This window comes from Bos indicus, chromosome 4 (genome assembly GCF_029378745.1).
Source record: "Bos indicus isolate NIAB-ARS_2022 breed Sahiwal x Tharparkar chromosome 4, NIAB-ARS_B.indTharparkar_mat_pri_1.0, whole genome shotgun sequence".
Classification (NCBI taxonomy): domain Eukaryota; kingdom Metazoa; phylum Chordata; class Mammalia; order Artiodactyla; family Bovidae; genus Bos; species Bos indicus.
Genome location: NC_091763.1, coordinates 85,559,030 through 85,579,755, shown reverse-complemented (window position 1 = coordinate 85,579,755; position 20,726 = coordinate 85,559,030). Strand labels below are relative to the sequence as shown.

At 38.8% G+C, this 20,726-nt stretch overlaps 1 protein-coding gene across 1 annotated transcript in view; it reads right to left on the bottom strand.

Annotated features, from left to right (window-relative positions):
* KCND2 (potassium voltage-gated channel subfamily D member 2) overlaps positions 1 to 20,726 on the bottom strand; it is a 577,596-nt gene that overhangs the window by 14,212 nt on the left and 542,658 nt on the right. Inside the window, exon 2 of the mRNA XM_019959459.2 lies at positions 2,921 to 3,083. Within this exon, the coding sequence (XP_019815018.2) occupies positions 2,921 to 3,083 (163 nt within the window). The remainder of the gene's footprint in view (positions 1 to 2,920; positions 3,084 to 20,726) is intronic.

Here is a 20,726-nt window from a genome sequence, read left to right as displayed (position 1 = left end):
TTATTGGTCACAGACTATTTACTGAACTTGTCACTTTAAGTTATTATATTTGACTTTATTAAGCCAATTATTCTAGTAGTTACAGTATGTAAAATTCACTCATTATGGCAGAAACTTAGAATATAGAGATACTTTAAAGATTAAAAAATTCATACAACATACTTTTCAATTTAGTGTTCTTTTTAAATACCATATTTATTTATGCATTTTAAATTTATTTAGATAGAAAAGCTTCTCAAATATTCTAAGATTTTCTTTATCGATTTGCTTGTTGCAGATGACAAAATTTAAAAAATACATATATTTTGAATGTTGGTTTATTTGAAAATCATATTTGTATTTCCTACAGTTTTCATGCAGGTAGCTCTTTTTTTGCTGTTCAGAAGATGAATGATAGATAGCTCATACTAAAGACGAAATTTCTAGAAGGGAGATGGATGGATGCTGGAGAGCTAAGCTTTTGCAGGATTTCTGTTATTGTTTTTAAATAATTTTTATTTATTCATTTATTTTTAGCTGTCCTGGGTCTTTGTTGCTGCATGTGGGCTTTTCTATAGTTGCGGAGAGTGGGGGCTACTCTCTGGTTGCAGTTCTGGGGCTTCTCATTGTGGTGGCTTCTCTTGTTGCTGAGCACGGGCTCTAAGACACCCGGGCTTCAATAGTTGCGGCTCCTGGGCTCTAGAGCATAGGCTCAGTAGTTGTGGCCCACGGGCTTAGTTGCTGCATAGCATGTGGGATCTTCCTGCATTGGCAGGAGGACTCTTTACCACTGAACCACCAGGAAAGCCCAGACTTCTGTTATTTTAAACAATGCACTTGTGTGTCCAGTAGAGGGATTGTAGTGTGTGGGCAGAGACAAAGCTGTGGTATGTGACAAGGCATGACGGAGGCTGATTGTGGACAAAATTTCTCCATCTCTGTTTGTGAACAGTGTGCCCCACAGGAGACTACAATTGCCCAAGAGGGTACCTTTTTCTACTCCTCCTTGTTTATTGGATTGCCAGTTTTATTTACCATCATTCTCTACAATAACTAAAGACTAGATGCTTGTCCAAAAAATGGGGGATTCTGTAAAGGAAGAAAGTACAAGGCAGAAAGAGTGATTCTTGCTAAAGAGAGCAGATCTCTGACAATGGACAAAAACAAATTCTCCGGACAACATGCTGTGTGGCCACATTGATTAACTTGCATTTCCAAAGAGTTACTTTATATGAGATTTTTATACTTTATATGGGGCTTCCCTGGTGGCTCAGTGGTAAAGAATCCACCTGACAATGCAGGAGACACAGGTTCCATTCTGTGGGGTCAGGATGATTCCCTGAAGAAGGAAATGGCAACCCACTCCAGTATTCTTTTCAGAGAAATGCCATGGATAGAAGAGCCTGGCAGGCTACAGTCCATGGTGTTGCAAGAGGCAGACATGACTTAGTGACTAAACAACAACAACAACAATACTGTATACTGTATGAAGTATAAAGTATACTTTTTATTTTACTAAAGGCATCAACACTGTTTAAAAACATGTTTAAAACCTTGTTCTAGAATTACCTACAAAGCTAGTTACAAACTGCATGAGAATCTCTCGTGGTATTTTATAGTTACACCACACTATCTAGATTGTGCATCCACTTTAGTCACAGTTTATGGATATTTAAAAAAAAACAAATCTATTCTTAAAGGACATGATACAGTATCCATGAAGAATCCTGGAAATCTAGCTCCATAGCCTTAAGGAAACTATAAAAGATTTCCATAATTATTTCTAAGCAACAAGGGCTCTGACTCTCAAGGTGATTATTTTAACAAAGAATGGGGAGAGGCTATGTGCTCACCTTTAGTTAACTTTTTTTGGGAGATATCTATTATAGTGTTTAAGTGTATGAACCTGGGAGCCAGGTGCCTTGGATTGAATGAGAGATTTCCAATTTGTAAGGTATGTAATCTTGGAATTTCTCAAATTTTGGGTAGTTTAGAATTCTCATCTATGAGTACAAATAGTAATAGTAAGTAACTCCTAGACTTGCTATGAAGACTACATGATTTTTAAAACATCTAGCCAATACCTCGCACATGGGAAGCCACCAATAAATAGCATTATATTATGCTTATATAGATTTATATACATTTGCATATAATCTTAATCTTATTGTGAGGTAGGTGTTGTTTTCTCCATTTCACGGATGCATATGCAACCTGTTTCCTCTGAGATGGATGAGGTCATTGATGTGAAGTTCAAAGAAACAGTAAAGTACTGGGCCAAAAATAAGACTCAGCTACTAATGATCAGATTTCTCCTACTTCCTGTGTCAACTATGGTGGACATTTGAGACATATTTTGGTGCCCTTTAATAGCCCCAGTCTACTGGAACCAGCTTGATCTCTGATGGACAGAGACTAAATGAATCAGATCTACAAATCTGATTCTAATAAAATTTGCCAAAAATCTATCATTGGTTTTACTGTTGTCATTAGTGCTACTCACCAAATATTTCTTTCTTCTCGTCTGTGGTTGCATAGTAGGATTATCTTGTTCTGCCAGTTCTAAAGTTACACGTGACCAAGCGACTTACTTGGGTTAATGCAATAGAGATGGAAGTGACTTGGCCCACTTCCAAGAGGAAGCTTTTGGGTCAGGCTGTGATTCATCATGTCCTTTTACCTCTGCTTGATGACTGCAGAGGTACATTGTTAAGATGGAGTTTCTATCACCAGAGTAATCTGTAGCATGATTAAGAAATACTCTTTGTCTTTAAGTCACTAAGATATTAAGCTTCTTTTTTACTGTAGTATAATTTAGCTTGTGCTGACTGATGCAACTATCGACCCAAACCAGAACACTGAATAGCCAGTAAGGGATTTTAAAGCTCACTTTACAGAGTGGGAGATGCTAAATCATGGTTGCACAGAACTGAATACTCACCTTTTGCGCTCTTCGTTTGTCTGCTCGTTGATTCTGGTGGTAGATCCGACTGAAGTTGGATACGATCACTGGGACAGGTAGAGCGATGACCAAGACTCCACTCAGTGAACAGATGGAACCAAAAATCTTCCCTGCTATGGTTTTCGGTACCATGTCACCATACCTTGGAATAGAAAAAAAAAAATTGTTTTAAGTCACAGAAAGTTATTTCCATCTTCTACAAATAGTTTTTAGCTTCCAGTCAAGTGATTTTTTGGACCAATCTATCTCTACTTCATGCTTCCTAGGTGGTAATAGTGGTAAAGAACCCGCCTGCCAATGCAGGAGACATAAGAGACATGGGTACAATCCCTGGGTCGTGAAGATCCCCTGGAGGAGGACATGGCAATCACTCCAGTATGCTTGCCTGGAAATCCCATGGACAGAGGAGGCTGGCAGGTTACAGTCCATCAGGTCACAAAGAAGCAGACAAGACTGAAGCGACTTAGCAGGCATGCACACATCTGTACTTCATGGCTAAAACATACATGGTTTAAGACTTCAATAATCCAGGCATCATGAATATCTGAATATAAAAATTACCTTTTGTCCTTGCAGAAGCCAGATGATGTAATGAGAGCTATTCGATTTGTCCTTTACATTACATGGCATTGTTCTTTACATTTATTTATAGTCACTATTTCCATGCTGAATGTTATAGTCTAGATAACACTCTTTTCCACTTAATTTTTTTTTTTCTACATTGGACTGGTTATGAAATTTAAATAGAAAAAGTGGTACATCACATTCCTTTCATCAGATATAATGTCTTAAAAACTTGAACTCTCCAAGGTCCCATTAATCTTCATATATGAAATACAATGGCCATTTCTCCATGATTATCTTACTTAATCTCTTATTTATATTTGATTGGTTTTCTCTTTAGTTAAAATACTTTCTATCGTCTTCAGGGTTAGCACATTCCCTTAGTGACCTTCTACCTCACTGGCTGCTACTTTTCCATCTCCTTTTCTGGCTCCTCCTTTTCTCTTATCTGATTTCTAAATCTTAGAGTAATGTCAGTCTCAGGCTCTTATCATCTCAGTATTAACCCTCTTCCTATGTGATTTTATCCAATCCCATAGCTTGAACTATCTGTACTTTGAAAGTGAAAGTCACTCAGTTGGGTCCGACTCTTTGTGACCCCATGGACTATACAGTCCATGGAGTTCTCCAGGCTAGAATACTGGAGTGGGTAACCTATCGCTTCCTGATCCAGGAATTGAACTGGGATCTTCTGCACTGCAGGCAGATTCCAGGATTTCCTGGAATCATATTTGTTGTCTATATGCTACTGACACACTAATTTACATTGATATCTCTGATGTTTGTCTTGAAAATCACACTCATCTCTTCAGTCGTTTCTGCTCTGATTATTCCTACCACTAGATGTTTAAGAGCCTATTAAGGCTTAAATTAGCCAAAAAGGAACTCTTATTTCCCTAGCTTCCTCTGCTGCTGCTGCTGCTGCTAAGTCGCTTCAGTCATGTTCAACTCTGTGAGACCCCATAGACGGCAGCCCACCAGGCTTCCCCGTTCCTGGGATTCTCCAGGCAAGAACACTGGAGTGGGTTGCCATTTCCTTCTCCAATGCATGAAAGTGAAAAGTGAAAGTGAAGTAGCTCAGTCGTATCCAACTCTTAGCGATCCCATGGACTGCAGCTTACCAAACTCCTCCATCCATGGGATTTTCCAGGCAAGAGTACTGGAGTGGGATGCCATTGCCTTCTCCCTAGCTTCCTCTAGCCCCTTCAAATCTATTCCTCTTGCAATCTACCATTTCTAGTTAAATGGAACCACAAACCACCCAATTGCTCATATCAACACTGAAAAAACCACCCTATCCTCAGTCCATGCATCTCACTACTCAGCTAGCCTTGTTGACTCTGACCAAACCAAATTATATTCCATTTGGGTCTCTTTCCTCAACCAGAGCCAGGGATACCACTTCTCACTTGAATTCTCTTTTCTACATTTGCCCCATTACAAGTTACAATTCACACCACCATAGCAGCGAGGGTTATGGCTTTAAAAATGGAGTTTGGGCTACTGCTACTTTATTTAAACCTTCTAATAAACTTGAAACTAGAATAAACCCAGGTTCCTACTTTTGTCTCCAAAGGCCTACATCCTTCAGTTAGTTTCTGGCTATATTTCACACTGTCTTCCATCCAGCTCCCCGTCTTCCAGCCACATTGACCATCTGATTTCCTATCACATGGGAAGCCCCTAGATCATCATTATGCAGGTTGAGACTTAAATGTCTCTCTTCCAGAAGTTATTTTCTGGCCACATTCCCCATAGCGGTATTATTTTTTCACCCAAGTCTTTCCCTAAAACATATTCCCATTTGATTACCTTTAAAGGACTTATTAACACATGAAACTTTCTAATTTGTTAATGTGAAACAATTTCCTTGGCTCCCCACATACTCTGCTGACATGAGATTATAACCTTGATGAGCTGCAGTTATTCTATTTTGTATCTCACTAGCACACAGAAAGTTCTTCCTAAATATTACTTAAATGAATATGTTTTCACTACCTTACTGATACAGAGTTCTTCTAACAGTTCATTGTTGGGGAAGGGGACAAGGAGGAGTTTTTTTTTTTTTTTTTTATTGAAATATAGGTGATACGCCTGGTATTAGGGATTCTTTGGTGGGTCAGATGATAAAGAGTCTGCCTGCAATGAGGGAGACACGGGTTCAAACCCTGGGTTGGGAAAATCCCCTGGAGAAGGAAATGGCAACCCACTCCAGTATTCTTGCCTGGAAAAGCCCATGGCAGGAGGAGCCTGGCAGGCTACAGTACATGGGGTTGCAAATAGTCAGACACGACTGAGTGACTTTGATTCACTTTCACTTTCAGGTGATATGCAACACTATATTAGTTTCAGGTGTACAACCTATCGATTTAATATACGCAGTTTTATTGAGATATAAGTGACACAAAACATTCTATTAGTTTCAAGAAGGAGATCTGTTATAGCATTGCAGAAGTTACCCGGCTGCACCTTTGAAGTGCCAACTACTCCCTGTTTGCTTCAGGGCTTTGGGGTGCTCAGTGCACTGAGAGTTTAGTCCTTAGAAACAAGGCACAGATATTGGAATCCAGACTCAAGGACTTTGGGAGTACTTGGGGATACTCTAACTTGAAGAGTGATCTAGGACATGTCATTCTAATTAACACTGTTTTTTGGGCATTTATATGTCAATATGGTGCTCAGATGATAAAGAATCTGCCTGCAATACAGGAGACCTGGGTTCAATCCTTTGGCCAGGAAGATACCTTGGAGAAGGGAATGGCAACCCATTCCATTATTCTTCCCTGAGAATTCCATGGATGGAGGAGTCTGAGGGGCTACAGTCCATGGATTGCAAAGAGTCGGACACGACTGAGTGACTAACACATATACACGAGGAGATGGAAATTGCAGAACTGGCTCAGGACAGGCTGCTGAGAGTGACCACAGGCTGTACTAACCAGCACCACATTTGCTGACCCTATTCCAGGCTCTGGTCTTTTGCTTTGAAGGCCCAGTGATTCACTCTTGTCCGTATTTGATCAGTAGTTGAGCTAATTCACTATAACTGAAATTCATACACGGTTTTGGCATCAATATGACAGAATTGATTTACATTAAAACAAAACAAAACAACCCAGCCCAAGAACTTGAAACAGACTGCATCCATGTGAAACAGGACCTCTTTCCATAGTCCATCAGGGAAGCTAAATCAGAATCTGAAAATGATGTTAGTAAGGAAACAATCAAAACTAAACGAATGTAGATGGTGAGCATAAAAGGCTTGGGGTCGTTCTTGCCATAAGGATATATCAGTGGAAGATTAACTTTTTATACCATGTTTGCCACAGATCACATTGAGTACCCAGCCATGGTTTATAAATATCTTCTTTCCTTTTGCACTGACTATGCGTGGGCTCTGAAGAAGTCTTTAACACACATCCCCTTCATATGTACATGCATACATAAAAGCTGCTTTTCAAAACAGAGATTTGATTTTAATGTTTAGCAATTAAGATCTCAAAAGTCTCTCAGAAGAGAAAGTAAATAAAAACCTAACTATTTGTTATAGCCAGAGAAGATACAGATTAAGTCCATGTAATTAAAGTAAACCTTTAAAAATATAAGTAAAATAACTAAATGAATCCATCATATACTTTTTCCTGCCTCTCTGAGATTTTTTAAAATTACTATTTCTTAACTAGTTTTTAAAATTTTAGGCTCATTATATCATCCTGCAGGCAGGGCCAGCATACTTGTGATTATTAGAAAAAATAAACGGCTGGCTGAACCCAAAGCTCAGTAAGATGTTAAGAAGAGTGGGGATTAGTAAACTCAGTTGGCAGCTGATGGTGGTGATGGGGTGGGGGTAATCATGCTATCAGAAAGGCTGCACCTAAAAGAAGGGAGAAAATAGATTCTACGGGATTCAGTCAAAGAGATGCTGGGCCAATTGATAAAGCAGGTTTCCATGGGAAAGAAATTTTTGATGAGGTGTCTGGGATTCAACTAGAAAAATAATCACTGCAAATCCTTTTTGAATATAAATAGAGATTATAATTTCGGAGAAGGCAATGGCACCCCACTCCAGTACTCTTGCCTGGAAAACCCCATGGATGGAGGAGCCTGGTAGGCTGCAGTCCATGGGGTCGCTATGTCAGACACGACTGAGCGACTTCACTTTCACTTTTCACTTTCATGCATTGGAGAAGGAAATGGCAACCCACTCCAGTGTTCTTGCCTGGAGAATCCCAGGGACAGGAGCCTGGTGGGCTGCCGTCTATGGCGTCACACAGAGTCAGACACGACTGAAGCAACTTAGCAGCAGAGATTATAATTTGAATAAATAAAGCAGAAAGTGAACTTACTACTCAGAGGGAAAAGACGGGTAAAATGAAATATCTTGTTTGTACTGTAACAAAAGGGGGAAACGTAAGGGTATGAACCAGCTTGCTGAAAGTTAGCAAATTCCCATCTAGAAGGATGCATAAGGGAAAAGAGGTAATAGACAAAAAAGGGGTGGTTTAATGCCATAAAGCTCTGCTAATCTGCATCAAATACAATTGTATCTATTATTTGCCTTTGTCATATTTGTTTTTAAATCCGAATTTACTTTATAGTCAAGAAAGCATAAGCGAATGCTTGAGACGACTGGCCAGCGTGCTATGATTATGTGGGAAGAAGCAGGGAGAACAAAATCCTCATTGGTGGGAACACCTCTCAATGTTTTACTCCTGGGTTCCACAGATCTTTCCCACATAATAGAAAATTAGGATGGAACTTCCCTGGTGGTCCAAGGGTTAATAATCTGCTTGGCAATGCAGGGGACATGGGTTCAGTCCCTGGACTGGGAAGATTCCATATGCTGAGGGCAACTAAGCTCATGTGCTCAACTACTGAGCCCAACAGTCCTTTACAGCCCGTGCTCCAAGAGAAGCCGCCACAGTGAGAAGCGCATGCGCCACAGCAAATGGTAGCCCCCAGTTGCCGCAACCAGAGAAAGCCCGCGAGCAGCAACGAAGACCCAGGGGAACCAAAAATCAATGAAAACAAAGAAAATTAAGATGATCCTCAAGGCCATGGAAGATGGCGAAAGCACAAGGAAGCAGAAGGGGCAGGATATTAAGACCAAGCAGCCTTGTGATTATGTGTGTAAGGGCAGCCCAAGGCTTGGGTGATCCCAAAGGAACACCTGCTGCCTCCGTCCACACGCCCTTTGGCACTAAATGTACTTTTCTGTCAGTTCTACTCCCTACCCCTCTCTCCTTTTTACAATTAAACTGCTATTGATATCTTTAATATTCAAAGCACCTTTCATTAGCTTGACTGTGTTGGAGAATCATGGAAAAGGCACAGTATGATTTGTATATGTTCTTATATTGTCCATTTGGTTTCTCTTCTCACTTGGGAAGGGGTTCCCAGGTGGTGTTATTGGTAAAGAACCCATCTGCCAGTGCAGGAGACCTAAGAGACCTGGGTTTGATCCTGGGTTGGGCTGATCTTCTGGAGGAGGGCATGGTAACCCACTCTGGTATTCTTGCCTGGAGACTCCCATGGTCAGAGGAGCCTGGTGGGCTACAGTCCATAGGGTCGCAAAGAGTTGGACATGACTGAAGTGACTTAGCATGCACGCTTGCTTGGGAATGACCTTGAGAATTGAAACAGGTAATTTTTATTGCAAACTTGTAATTGGGCATAGAATCTGGTAGGGAAGGGAAACAGTTTGCTAGCAAAACCAGCTGCTTTCCTTTGTTTCTATTCCTATTCCTACTGGAGTAGTCAAACTCCAATTCTTACTAAGAAGCTAAACAGCATTACAGACCTCAGGAGTAATCTCTTTGAAATCCAGTGGAAGAAAGGCTTAGCAGAGAAAGCTTCCTCATGAGAGGTGACACTTATAGTGGCTAAATGATCATTTTAAAATTTATATATTGCCTACAATACTGCCCATCTTTTAATGATTATTCTTATCCTAGGCAACTTGTATAATGGTTGGTATTTTATTTTTTATCATATAAAAACACATCTCACTTTGCCCAACTCCTGATGTTTACATTTATGCTAAGCCCAAAAGTATTATATAGTCTATTCTTTCTGTCTTCTTCAGATTTTTATATTAGGTCTCAAGTCTTCAAAAATCCATTTTCCTAAAACAGTTACATTAGAACATTACAAAGATGTGTTTTTGTTTCCACAGAGACATTTTTTTTTCTATATGTAAATAAAACTGATTCAAAGACTATAAGAGGCCTCTAAGGTCAAGTAAGAAAGAAGAAAACAGTGGAGAGAATAGCATCATATAAAAGAAAAACTATCAATAAATTTTACACAATGAAAAATGAGCAGACTTGAACTTTATTAATGGAAGGGACGCTTTCCCGATACATCTGCTTTCCTCTCTTCTAACTTTCCCTTCTTTCTCCTACATTTACCATAGAGAGTCACCGTAGGTTCTTTCTGCTCCTTTTTCACCCTGAGCATCCGCCAAACTTTATGTTTATTGCTCCCTTTCCTCCTTATATCAGTTAAAAGGTACAATATAGGGGTATTATTCACATAAAATGTTAATTCTAAATATGTACTTACAGCCCCCTAAAATACTTGGTTAAAATTAAATATTTTGCCATATGTGAAAGATCATATTGAGTGGAGGACCAATTTCTCAAGAATAGTTTCAGTCATTGGTTCTTGAAGATTTTAATCTCAAATATTATCCAAAACTTTCATGCTAAGTACTTGAATTCTGGAATGCACTCAATGCCAAAAAAGTGGTAAATCTTGTTAACATAGACAATCAAACAGTGGTAAATCTTGTTAACTAAGACAATCAAATGAATATATCATCTATCCTTTGTCCATTTATCTTTCCAATTTATCAAGTAATACTGAAATAGATGCGAACGTGGATAATTTTCAAGCATAATACATTGCAAACCAAATTTTACTAATATCTACTCAAACTTTCCATTTTTGGCATTTCTCCAGAAATCAGATGACTAAATACATTTAGATCTCAAATGGAGAACAATTTCCTTGAATTTTTTTTACACAGTGCGAACACAATACTGCTAGCTTCCTAGTCCTATTCATATAGCTTCTATTTTTTTCTTCTCTTTTCGTTTGGAGAGCATAAATGTAGGCTCATTGGATAAAGAAGAAATGTTATATAAGGCAAACCTCCCCAGCAAAGGCATGACTTTCCATCTGTGAAACTCTTTCCCATGGATAACAAGAAAGAAAACAAAACCCAGGAATTCTGTGAATAATTATAAAGGTAGAACAGATCTTCGTATAACAGGAAGGAAATGCTGATTTGAAAATAAACCTTGATGCTTACTGTAATTCAAACTCACTCTCCTTTTTTCTTCCTTATAATGAAAAAGTCTTAAATTGCTAGTTATCAGAGACAGAGTGAATGGACTCTGTGCAGCTGCATTGAAGTCCAGAACATCCTGTACATTGTATAGGGCAGGTGCTGGTTCAATAAAGACTGTATTTTACTATGTTAGAGTAAAAAACCCCGACATTTTCATATCAGACATAAACCAAGATTTGGGGATACAAGTATCTGAAAAATTTTGTTGCTAAGTCATGTCCAACTCTTTTGCAACCCCATGTACTGTAGCCTGCCAGGCTCCTCTGTCCATGGGATTTCTCTGGTAAGAATATTGGAGTGGGTTGCCATTTCCTTCTCCAGGGAATCTTCCTGACTGAATTTCCTGCACTGGCAGGCAGATTTTTTTACCAGTGAGCCATCAGGGAAGCATCTGAAAAATAGATACCTGCTATGATTATGATATATTTGAATGCCTCACTATCCCCACACACAATTCATAAGTTGACATCTTAATGTCCCTTGTGATGATGTTAAGAGGAGGGCATTTGAGAGATAATTAGGTCATGAGGGTGAGGCTCTCATGAATGGGCTTCATACTTTTATAAAAAGAGACCCCACAAAGCTCCCTAGTCCCACCGATTTGTGACGATACAGAAAGAAGGGCTGTCTGTGAACCAGGAAATGGAGCTCACCGACCATCACAAAGAATCTGCTGGCACCATAACCTTGGATTTCTCAGCCTCCAGAACTCTGTTGCTTATAAACTACCTAATCTGTGATATTTTGTTATAACAGCCCAAATGGATTAAGATGTGTAACAAAATAATTAGAGGAATATAAGTAATATGTATAACAACTTCCTTGTGAAAGCAGTTAGCTATGTGTGTGTATGTGCATAGGTGTGTGTGTGTGTGTGTGTGTGTGTCTGTGTGTGTTGTAATTACTGATTTTGTGTCTGAATTTTTCTCCTAGATCTGACTGCTCTTCTGAGTTAGACTGAGAAATAATTTCTTCTAACCTGGAAGCTGGATCACTTCTTAACTAATAATTCAACCCCTTAGGGTCTCAGTAGCTATGTTATTCATGAATTTTTCTGCCATCAACTTATTATTCTATAAGGATCACAGTTTGATGGATAATTTTTATGGTAGCTGCAATGTTTGCAAATAAAAAACAGCTTAAAAAAAGTGTTACTATATAACACCTGCTTATGGTACAGAACTTGTTTGCCAGAGGGGTCCTGTTATTACTTTGACAATAGACAGATTTCTCTTTGACATGTTAAAATCAATGTTTGCCTAAAAAGAGCTGCCTTGATTTTGCTTCCACCTCTCTTCCTGTAGGATCAATCACTATACTATCCTGGCTGTGTAGAAAGTTTGATATTTTTTTGGATTATCTAACATATATAGTTATTTCAAGTAATCTGTGTACTCTCTTGTTTCTTTAAATTGAAGCCAAAATTTTGAGCTATTTTTAAAAAGCGTATCTTTCTTTTTTTCTTTTTCTACTGTTTACAACATTAATAATCTTAGCATAACCCCACACTCCCTTTATTGGACGTTCCTAGCCAGGAGTCCATGGATTCTTAAGGAACTCAGGGATAAAATTCAGATGAGTCAGGGAACTCCATGATAGTCTCAGTCTTCATAGGCATTTTACTGAAAATTTTTGAAGCTTTTATTGAATTATCACAAGTGGAGTTTCCAAATAATGTTCAAAATTTATAATTTGATTATTTAAGGGCATATCAATTGTCAGTGTAAGCAATTTGAACACACACTGCACAAAGGAAATGCTGTAAAAATCACAGCATTATTTTATAGCTGCAGAAATACCATTTATCCACTAGGGGGCATAAAAGCCTAAATGAAAGTAGAAACCAGGATCTTTTTTGGTTTTCACAAACTGAAGGAAAGAGAGAGAAGTATTTCCAGTAAATTGCCTGCACCGATTCCTTATCTTTGCCTACACACATTCAATATTTAGGATATATCTTGGGCATTTTATTCCTCTGGAAATAGTTGAACAAGACAAAAACCTTACCAGTTTCATTGATTATCTATTTTTAAGGTGCTTCCAAAAAGAGGGACCAGAATTCTGACAGCATGTTCTATTTCTTGTAGAAAGAGAAGTAAATTTCTGTAATGTGAGATATCACTAAAGTATTATTTTCAATAAGAAGCCCTTTAGCCAAGACTTTTAGTGAAAAAATTAGGGGAAATTAAAGGACCAGGTTTGGAAATTAAAGGGGAAAACTGAGGAGATGAGGGAGATTCTTTTAGCACATTTATTCCCGTTTATGCACTAAGCTCTCAACATGAGATTTCAGTAGGGCTTACTAACCCTTTCTCCAGCTTGTGCCTCTTTCAAACACAATTTTTTTTTCTGACTTCTTTCGTTTTCTCTTGTTTCTAGCCTACTATATGATCAAATGATACTTTAAAGGCTACAAATAAAGCATATGATTATGACCCAGTATACTGATAAAACATGTTACCCAAGTGAGTATCATTAGTAAAAGCCTTTACAAATCTTTAAAGAAAATTTTTTCTTTTTAACTTTCAAAGAATTCTTGTCAGAGCCCACTTTCTCATACTGTATTCTTTCTTTTTTAAAAAGCTATGAAAATACATGTACCATTGATTATTGTGAGCATGCATATAGAAAAACAAAACAAAACCAAACACCTGGAGCTGGCTTGCCCAGCTGTGGGACCACCGGAAATACTTTCCCCTGCTTTTGGAGCCTAGTCTTTGTTGCCTGGAGCTATCCTTTCACTCTCACATATCTTAGAGTCTGATCATGTCATTCTCCTGCATGAAAGCCTTCATTGTCTCTCCATCACCTGCAGGAAAAAGCTCCAGCTTCTTAGCATGATACACCCAGTTCTTCATGACTCTCCCATCCCATCCTCCACCGCTCACCCCACAAACCTTATATTGTAATCGGAGCAAATAACTTTGTATTACTGAAATGTACTAGGAATGTACTAGAGGAATCCTTCCATTCTTCTATCCTTTGTATATATTGTTATTTCTAGAATACTCCCCTTTGCATAAATCCTTTGGGTGAACTCCTAATTTTCAGTGATAAAGCTCTAGCATCAATTCTTATTTGAAGAATTTCTTGACAAGTTTCTCTGTCCAATAAAAGTAATATCCTCTGTCTCAGATGCCTCCCATGTTGCTGGCAATTAATAAAGCACAATTAGTTTTGTACAGGTCTTTTTTCTCTCACTAAACTAGGAGGTCCAGTAGGTCAAGGATCATGTCATCATTATAAACCCAGTTTAGCACAGACCTTGTCCAAGAGCTGAGCAAGTAGTTGAAACTCAATAAATGTTTATGGTTTAAATAAATCCTCCAGGGAGAGCCTGATGGTAAACAATAAATAATGGCAGGGAGTGAAGGTGAGTATACATCTCCTGCTCTTATTTTCTCTTAACCAGACTTCCTTTTCTTCTCCAGACCCAGCACCAACTCATCTCCTCAATTTGTCTAAATTCCTCTTCAGATACTTATATGATGTGCCCAGAATAACCTAGTTCTACCCTGTCAATTAACCTTACTTTTTATACCCAGAGGAATTATTTTTAACCTACATGATTTTACATGAACAGAGAAGTCAAGAGACCTGACACTTTTCAGTTCCTACCCACTTTCCATTGTCACATGCTTAACCAACATATATCCAGCCAGAATTTCAAAATACAAACCCCCTCAAATTTGACAGATTTTGCAATCCTCAAGTGCCCAACAAGTTGAACAAATATAACTCATGCTTCTCTGAATCTCACATGTCATCCTAGGAGATGGCTGAGTCTTTCCACATCTCTGTATTCTACTTGAGGATGCTGCTAATCTTAGATAGTGAGCATTGCCTATTTTTCTTAACAAGGTCTATCTGCTTATGCCCTGGGAGTATATTGGAGCAGATAGGCTTGTCTTCCATCAGAAGATAGTTAATACTTCAAGCAAAGTCAAGGTCCCAGCGAATACCTGATCATTTTGGCTGTGGGCTGATGTCACCAGTTTTCATAGTTTTGTGTGTTCTGGTTGTGCATCCCAAGGGGTTTCATCTTTAACACTGTCAGAGGTACTCTCACACTGGGAACTTTCTTCAGTTACCTCCTGCTGTTGCTTCCATCTCTTCCTGTCCTTTGAAAGGTAAATCTGTTGGAGGAAGTGCCCCACTGTTCCTGTTTCCAAGTCACTGCTGCTACACTGCAGGCTGCCACCCAAGGAGACAAATCCCAAAGCCATTTGGACAGTTCTGCTCCTTAAGTCTGTTTTCTTATAACCAGCCACTGATATCTAACACCACCAAAATTATTCACTATTTACAATCCATTCAGACTCCTAAGTGCCTTTGTCATGGGAAGAAGGAGGAGTTGGTCTCCAGGAGCTTGCTTGAAGCCTAAGTCTTAGAGGAGAATTCAGTTGGGCAAAATAAAAGCATGAAGTGAAGATGTTTACTGTGAAAGTTTTTATTTTTTTCCACCTGAGTTTATAGTCTAAGACCTGTTAGCTGTTATAGGCCTCAAGGTACCTTTGAGATGTCTTCAAGTATTTACATATTTTATTTTGAGCCATACTTTAAAAATTACTTATAGATTATCCAGTAATGACCTAACACATCTTTTGTTTCTAATTCTGCCCAGGAAGGCTTAATAATTTTGCCACATATTATCTAGTTCTTAAATTTTACAGAAAAGAAGGCGCACAGTTCTAATTATACTGGAGATAAGATGTGCTTAGGGAGTCAGGTTCTGCTTTGGCAGCTGCAGCGTCTCAGGAAACGGTGATGCTGCAAACACAAGTTGTGTCACTGCTGCCATCTAGAGGCTGGGAAGTCCAAGGTCAAGATGCTGACACCTCTAGTGTCTGGTGAGAACCCACCTCCTAGGTCAATGATGGCTGTTCTTTTGCCTTTTGTGAGGACCAGGCAGCAGAAGGGAAGGAGCTTTTTGGGGCACTAATCCTGTTCATGAGGGCTCTGCCCTCATGACCTAATCACCTCTCAAAGGCCCCACCTCCAAATACCATCCCACTGGGTGTTACGATTTAACAAGTGAATTTGGGGAGGAGGGGCACATTCTGTCTGTATTATCTAAAGGTAATCCCAGGAATGGCCTGGCCCCCCTCACTCAGCTGACCATGGGCAGAGGCTGGGCTTCTCTTGTCTTGTAGGGAAGGTGAGAATTCAGTTTGGAGCTCATCAACATGGAGTAGTTTCTCCAAGTCATACAGCCAGGTTGGATGCCTGCCTTGTAACTTCCCTATCTATGCATCACTCAGCCTGGTCACTGACCAGGAAAGCTACTTCTTTCCTGTTAAAAGTTTCAATATTCTTTAAGCATAAATGATTTAATACAATTATGCCTCATGTAAATAGTCACAGCTGTTTAAATACAAAAGGAAGTGAGACTGGAGGAGCTGTGATTTAACCTCCCAAAGACAGCCAGGTATTTCTGGTCTTCAATTTAACCTAGAAAGTTTCTATATCCTTAAACAAACTTTGATTTTGATGAGACTCCAAAGACCTATATTTACATTAGAGATGCTTTTGGAGAACAATTCTATTCTGTTCAATGTGAGGCAAAGTTATTTCCTACAATTGAATGAAGATACTATATTCATTTTGTGTTTAGATTCTTTCACCTCTTCTCAGGATAGTAAAGCATTGATGAAATCATCCTTTTTTCTTTAACAGTAAGAAACAGTAAATTTTAAAATTTATAATTAATTGCCTAAGTTGTATGTACAGCAAATTTTAAATTTTATAATTTAACAGTAAATTTTAAAATTTATAATTAATTGCCTAAGTTGTATGTACAGCAAATTTAAGGAAGTTCTGCTTTATGTTATTTAATGACCTTGATAAGGATATAATAGTTACATGTTTCCCCAAAATATTAAACACCCACCCCTCATTACACAATCATCCTTTTAAAAAACTTAGATGGTGAAAAATTGCTATAAATTAATTATTAGACATGTTTCAAGTCTAATCACGTCCCCTGGCACACTGCTGCTGCTGCTGCTGCTGCTAAGTCGCTTCAGTCGTGTCCAACCCTGTGCGACTCCATAGACAGCAGCCCACCAGGCTCCGCTGTCCCTGGGATTCTCTAGGCAAGAACACTGGAGTGGGTTGCTATTTCTTTCTCCAATGCATGAAAGTGAAAAAGTGAAAGTGAAGTCGATCAGTCGTGTCTGACTCTTAGCGATCCCATGGACTGCAGCCTACCAGGCTCCTCTGCCCATGGGATTTTCCAGGCAAGAGTACTGGAGTGGGGTGCTATTGCCTTCTCCCCCACTGGCACACTGCTACATGTTAAAACTTTTTGTTTTATCTATATAATAGGCAGAGGGGAAAAAAGCTTGTATCCAGTAATATAACTTAGATCTTTTTTAAAATTTTGTATTTTGTATTGGAGTATAGCCAATTAACAATGTGGTAACAGTTTCAGGTGAACAGGGAAGAGACTCAGCCATACATATACATGTGTTCATTCTCTCCCAAACCCCTCTCCCATCTAGGCTGCCACATAATATTGAGCAGAGTTCCATGTGTTAAAAAGTAGGTCCTTGTTGGTTATCCATTTCAAATATAGCAGGGTGTACGTGTCCATCCCAAACTCTATTTTTTACCCCATCCTTTCTCCCCCTCAGGAATCATAAGTTCATCTCTAAGTCTGTGAGTCTCTTTCTGTTTTGTATGTAAGCTCATTTGTATAAATGATCATTTTTTTTCTACTACTTATGTAAGTTAAGGCCTATTCTGAATAAACACAAATGAAGGGTCTTAAATAAACATAAGTCTCTATCTCTATAGTCCTAACTGGTCAGATTTCAGTATGAAAATTCACCTGTGTTTGCATTCTGATAGGATCTAGCTTAAACAATTTAAAATGAAACAAAATGGTGCATCTGTTAAAACATAAACCAACTAAGAAGAAATTCTATAAAATATTATTTGCCTGAGGTTTCATTTTAAGGAAAAGAGGAAACAAATTATGTAAAAATAAGTTAAAACTAGAAATTAAAGTTTAAAAAATTCCAGAATATATCCCACATTCCAAGCATATTAATATTTTTGTTACATCTCTTTGCATTTTCCTATCTAGTTAATTTTCTGGAAATGAGATTAGATTATAGGCACAATATCTCACTTTTAAAATACTATTGTTTGTATTCAAGGTCTACGCAGGAAAGCAGAAGCCACCTCAAGTATTTATAAGAGAATGGACTTAATGAATGGAATTATTTTCATGGTGGGGGAGCAGACAATGGGGGTGGGTTGGGGTGGGGTGGTGGGTTTGCAGAGACAGGACTAAAGGTTAACCCAGGGGGTGGTAGCAGGAAAAGGAAGGCATTCCTTTTCCAAGGGATCTTCCTGATCCAGGGGCAAAGGAAGAGAAAGCTTGCTGACCTCAAGAGCAAATTCCTAATGGAAGCTGGGTCCTTAGAGCCTCTGAGAAGAAAGAGCCACTGAAGAGGGTTAGCTGCTGCCTTAGAAGATGCAAAGAAGGAAACCTGACTCCTCTCCCATCCCCTTCCAATCTCCCATTGGACAACCCTGCAGAACATCAGATCACAAGCCAGCCTGGGAAATGAAGCCCACTAGATTCTGGGAAAGATTGAAGGCAGAAGGAGAAGAGGGCAATAGAGGATGAGATGGTTGGATGGCATCACCAATGCACTGGAAGTGAACTTGAGCAAACTCGGGGGGATGGTGAGGGACAAAGGATCCTGGTGTGCTGCAGTCCATGGGGTTGTGAAGAGTCAGATGCAACTTGGCAACTGAACAACAATGGGGTCTAGCTAGGACTTCCCAGGTGATGCTAGTGGTAACGAACCCTCCTGTCAATGCAGGAGACATAAGAGATACAGGTTCGATCGCTGGGTCAGGAAGATCCCCTGGAGGAGGGCATGGTAATCCATTCCAGTATTCTTGGCTGGAGAATCCCATGGACAGAAGAGCCTGGTGGGCTACAGTCCATAGGGCCGCAGAGAGTTGGACACAACTGAAGAGACTTAGCATGCACCCACAGGGTCTAGCTAATAAAAGGCAAAATCCAACTTGAAGCTAGGGCTTTTCCCCTCCAAACAGGTCTCTGTGCATTCACCACAGCACACTGCTAAGGTCCATCCTGATTTCAAGTTATTATGACCCAAACACAGACCTGTTTTTTGGTTGACTGACTCCAGAACTCCCCTAAAAGCAGCAAATTACATTTGACCAGAATTAGAATCCTGGTAGTCAGACTGATAGAACCTCTCTGCATAGCAGTGCCACGTGTCATGTCATGTCATCCTGCTTTTGGAAATGTCATAAGCACATCAGGCTTCGTACCTTAAGGAATAAGGGGCAGTCGGACCTCCTGCTAGGGCAGGCTTGAGGCTTTTCAGTTTCTATCAAAGGTGTGTGTTTCAACCCACTGTAAACTAAAGAACCAAAATGTCCATTTGGACAGAGTGAGGGGAAAAAAATGCCAAGCATAAAGCAATCTTATAAAGATGTCCAATTAGATCTGATGATTGTAAAATGCTCTACTTGTATGATACTGGGGACAGTATGTAATAATATCTGGTCCCTTGGGCCTTCCAAGCCTCGTGGTAAGTAAGTGCTGACAAGAGGCTCTTCATTAGAATAAATCATTTCAGAGTTGCATCCTTCAGCAGATCATTGGGAATGCCATTAGTAATAAATTAAAGCATATTTTAAAGGCAGGTGAAGAGATGTAAAAACAAATTGCCTTCCCAGATGAAGAGAGTTCCACAATTTAGTTGTTTGGGAGGCTGTTTGTAGCAGAAGCATCTGCTTTGGTTGTTGTTATTTTTGTTGTTGTTGTTTATTATAGTAATGAAAGTCTACAGCTAAACATGATAGAGCCTGGCTGTTAGTTATAAATTTGAGTACAGAAAAAATATTCTTATGTTTAAAAGTGAATATAAGATTGTGGATGTGGGTTTTGGCAATAAAATGATAATATACAATGTGTGCTTTAAATTAAAAACAAGAAAGAATATAGTGGTTCCATTATAGATGTCATTAACATGGATAGCTAGAATAGTCTCTTAAAATTTGTTTGACAGCTTGCTGTTTCTACCACTAATGAGTGTTTAAGATAACTCTATTTACAGTTGTAGAGTTAAAGCCTTTATAACACAGGGCCTTAACCTCAAAGAGCAGTCACTATGTGATCAACAGTGCTTGATTTTTCACTTTGAGAAAATGAGGCTGAAACTTGAAACAGCATGAGTAACATTCCTTGAAATATTCTTTAATACATTTGCTAGTGGTTTTACGCATACAAATAAAATTGTCTGCTTGGATAAAAGCACTTAAGGTAGTGAACTTCCACATATAAAAAAGAAAAAACTAAGTTAAAGTGAATGATAAAAGCTAAAAGCAAATGCTCCTCTTAAATCTATTTTCTTCCTTTCTTTTCTCTCTCCCTTTCTTACTAAAAAATTTATAAAGTTCCTATAATGAGTGAGGTACTGATAATAAATTCAATACTTGGTTCTTTTTTCTTCCCCAAAGATCTTATAGCTGAGGAAGAAAGTTAGAGTAATAAATAAACAACTGAACTCTTGCTATTTCAGGTTTCTAAATACTTGTGTATTTTTTTCTCTTACCTCCAAGATGCCTGAGGTTATTGTTTGCAATGTTTTATTTTATCTAACTTCTACTGAAAACGTCATTAATTATCTTGTTTATACCTCTACTATTCACACTAAGAAGGGATGTCCCAATGGTTTTCTTTATTCAACGCTAAAGAATCTCTTTTCCTCATAGGCAACTGTGTCTGAACTATTTTTCAAAAGAGATGTAAATAATGTCATTTCGATCCCTGGATGGGGAAGATTCCCTGTAGTAGGAAATGGCAACCCACTC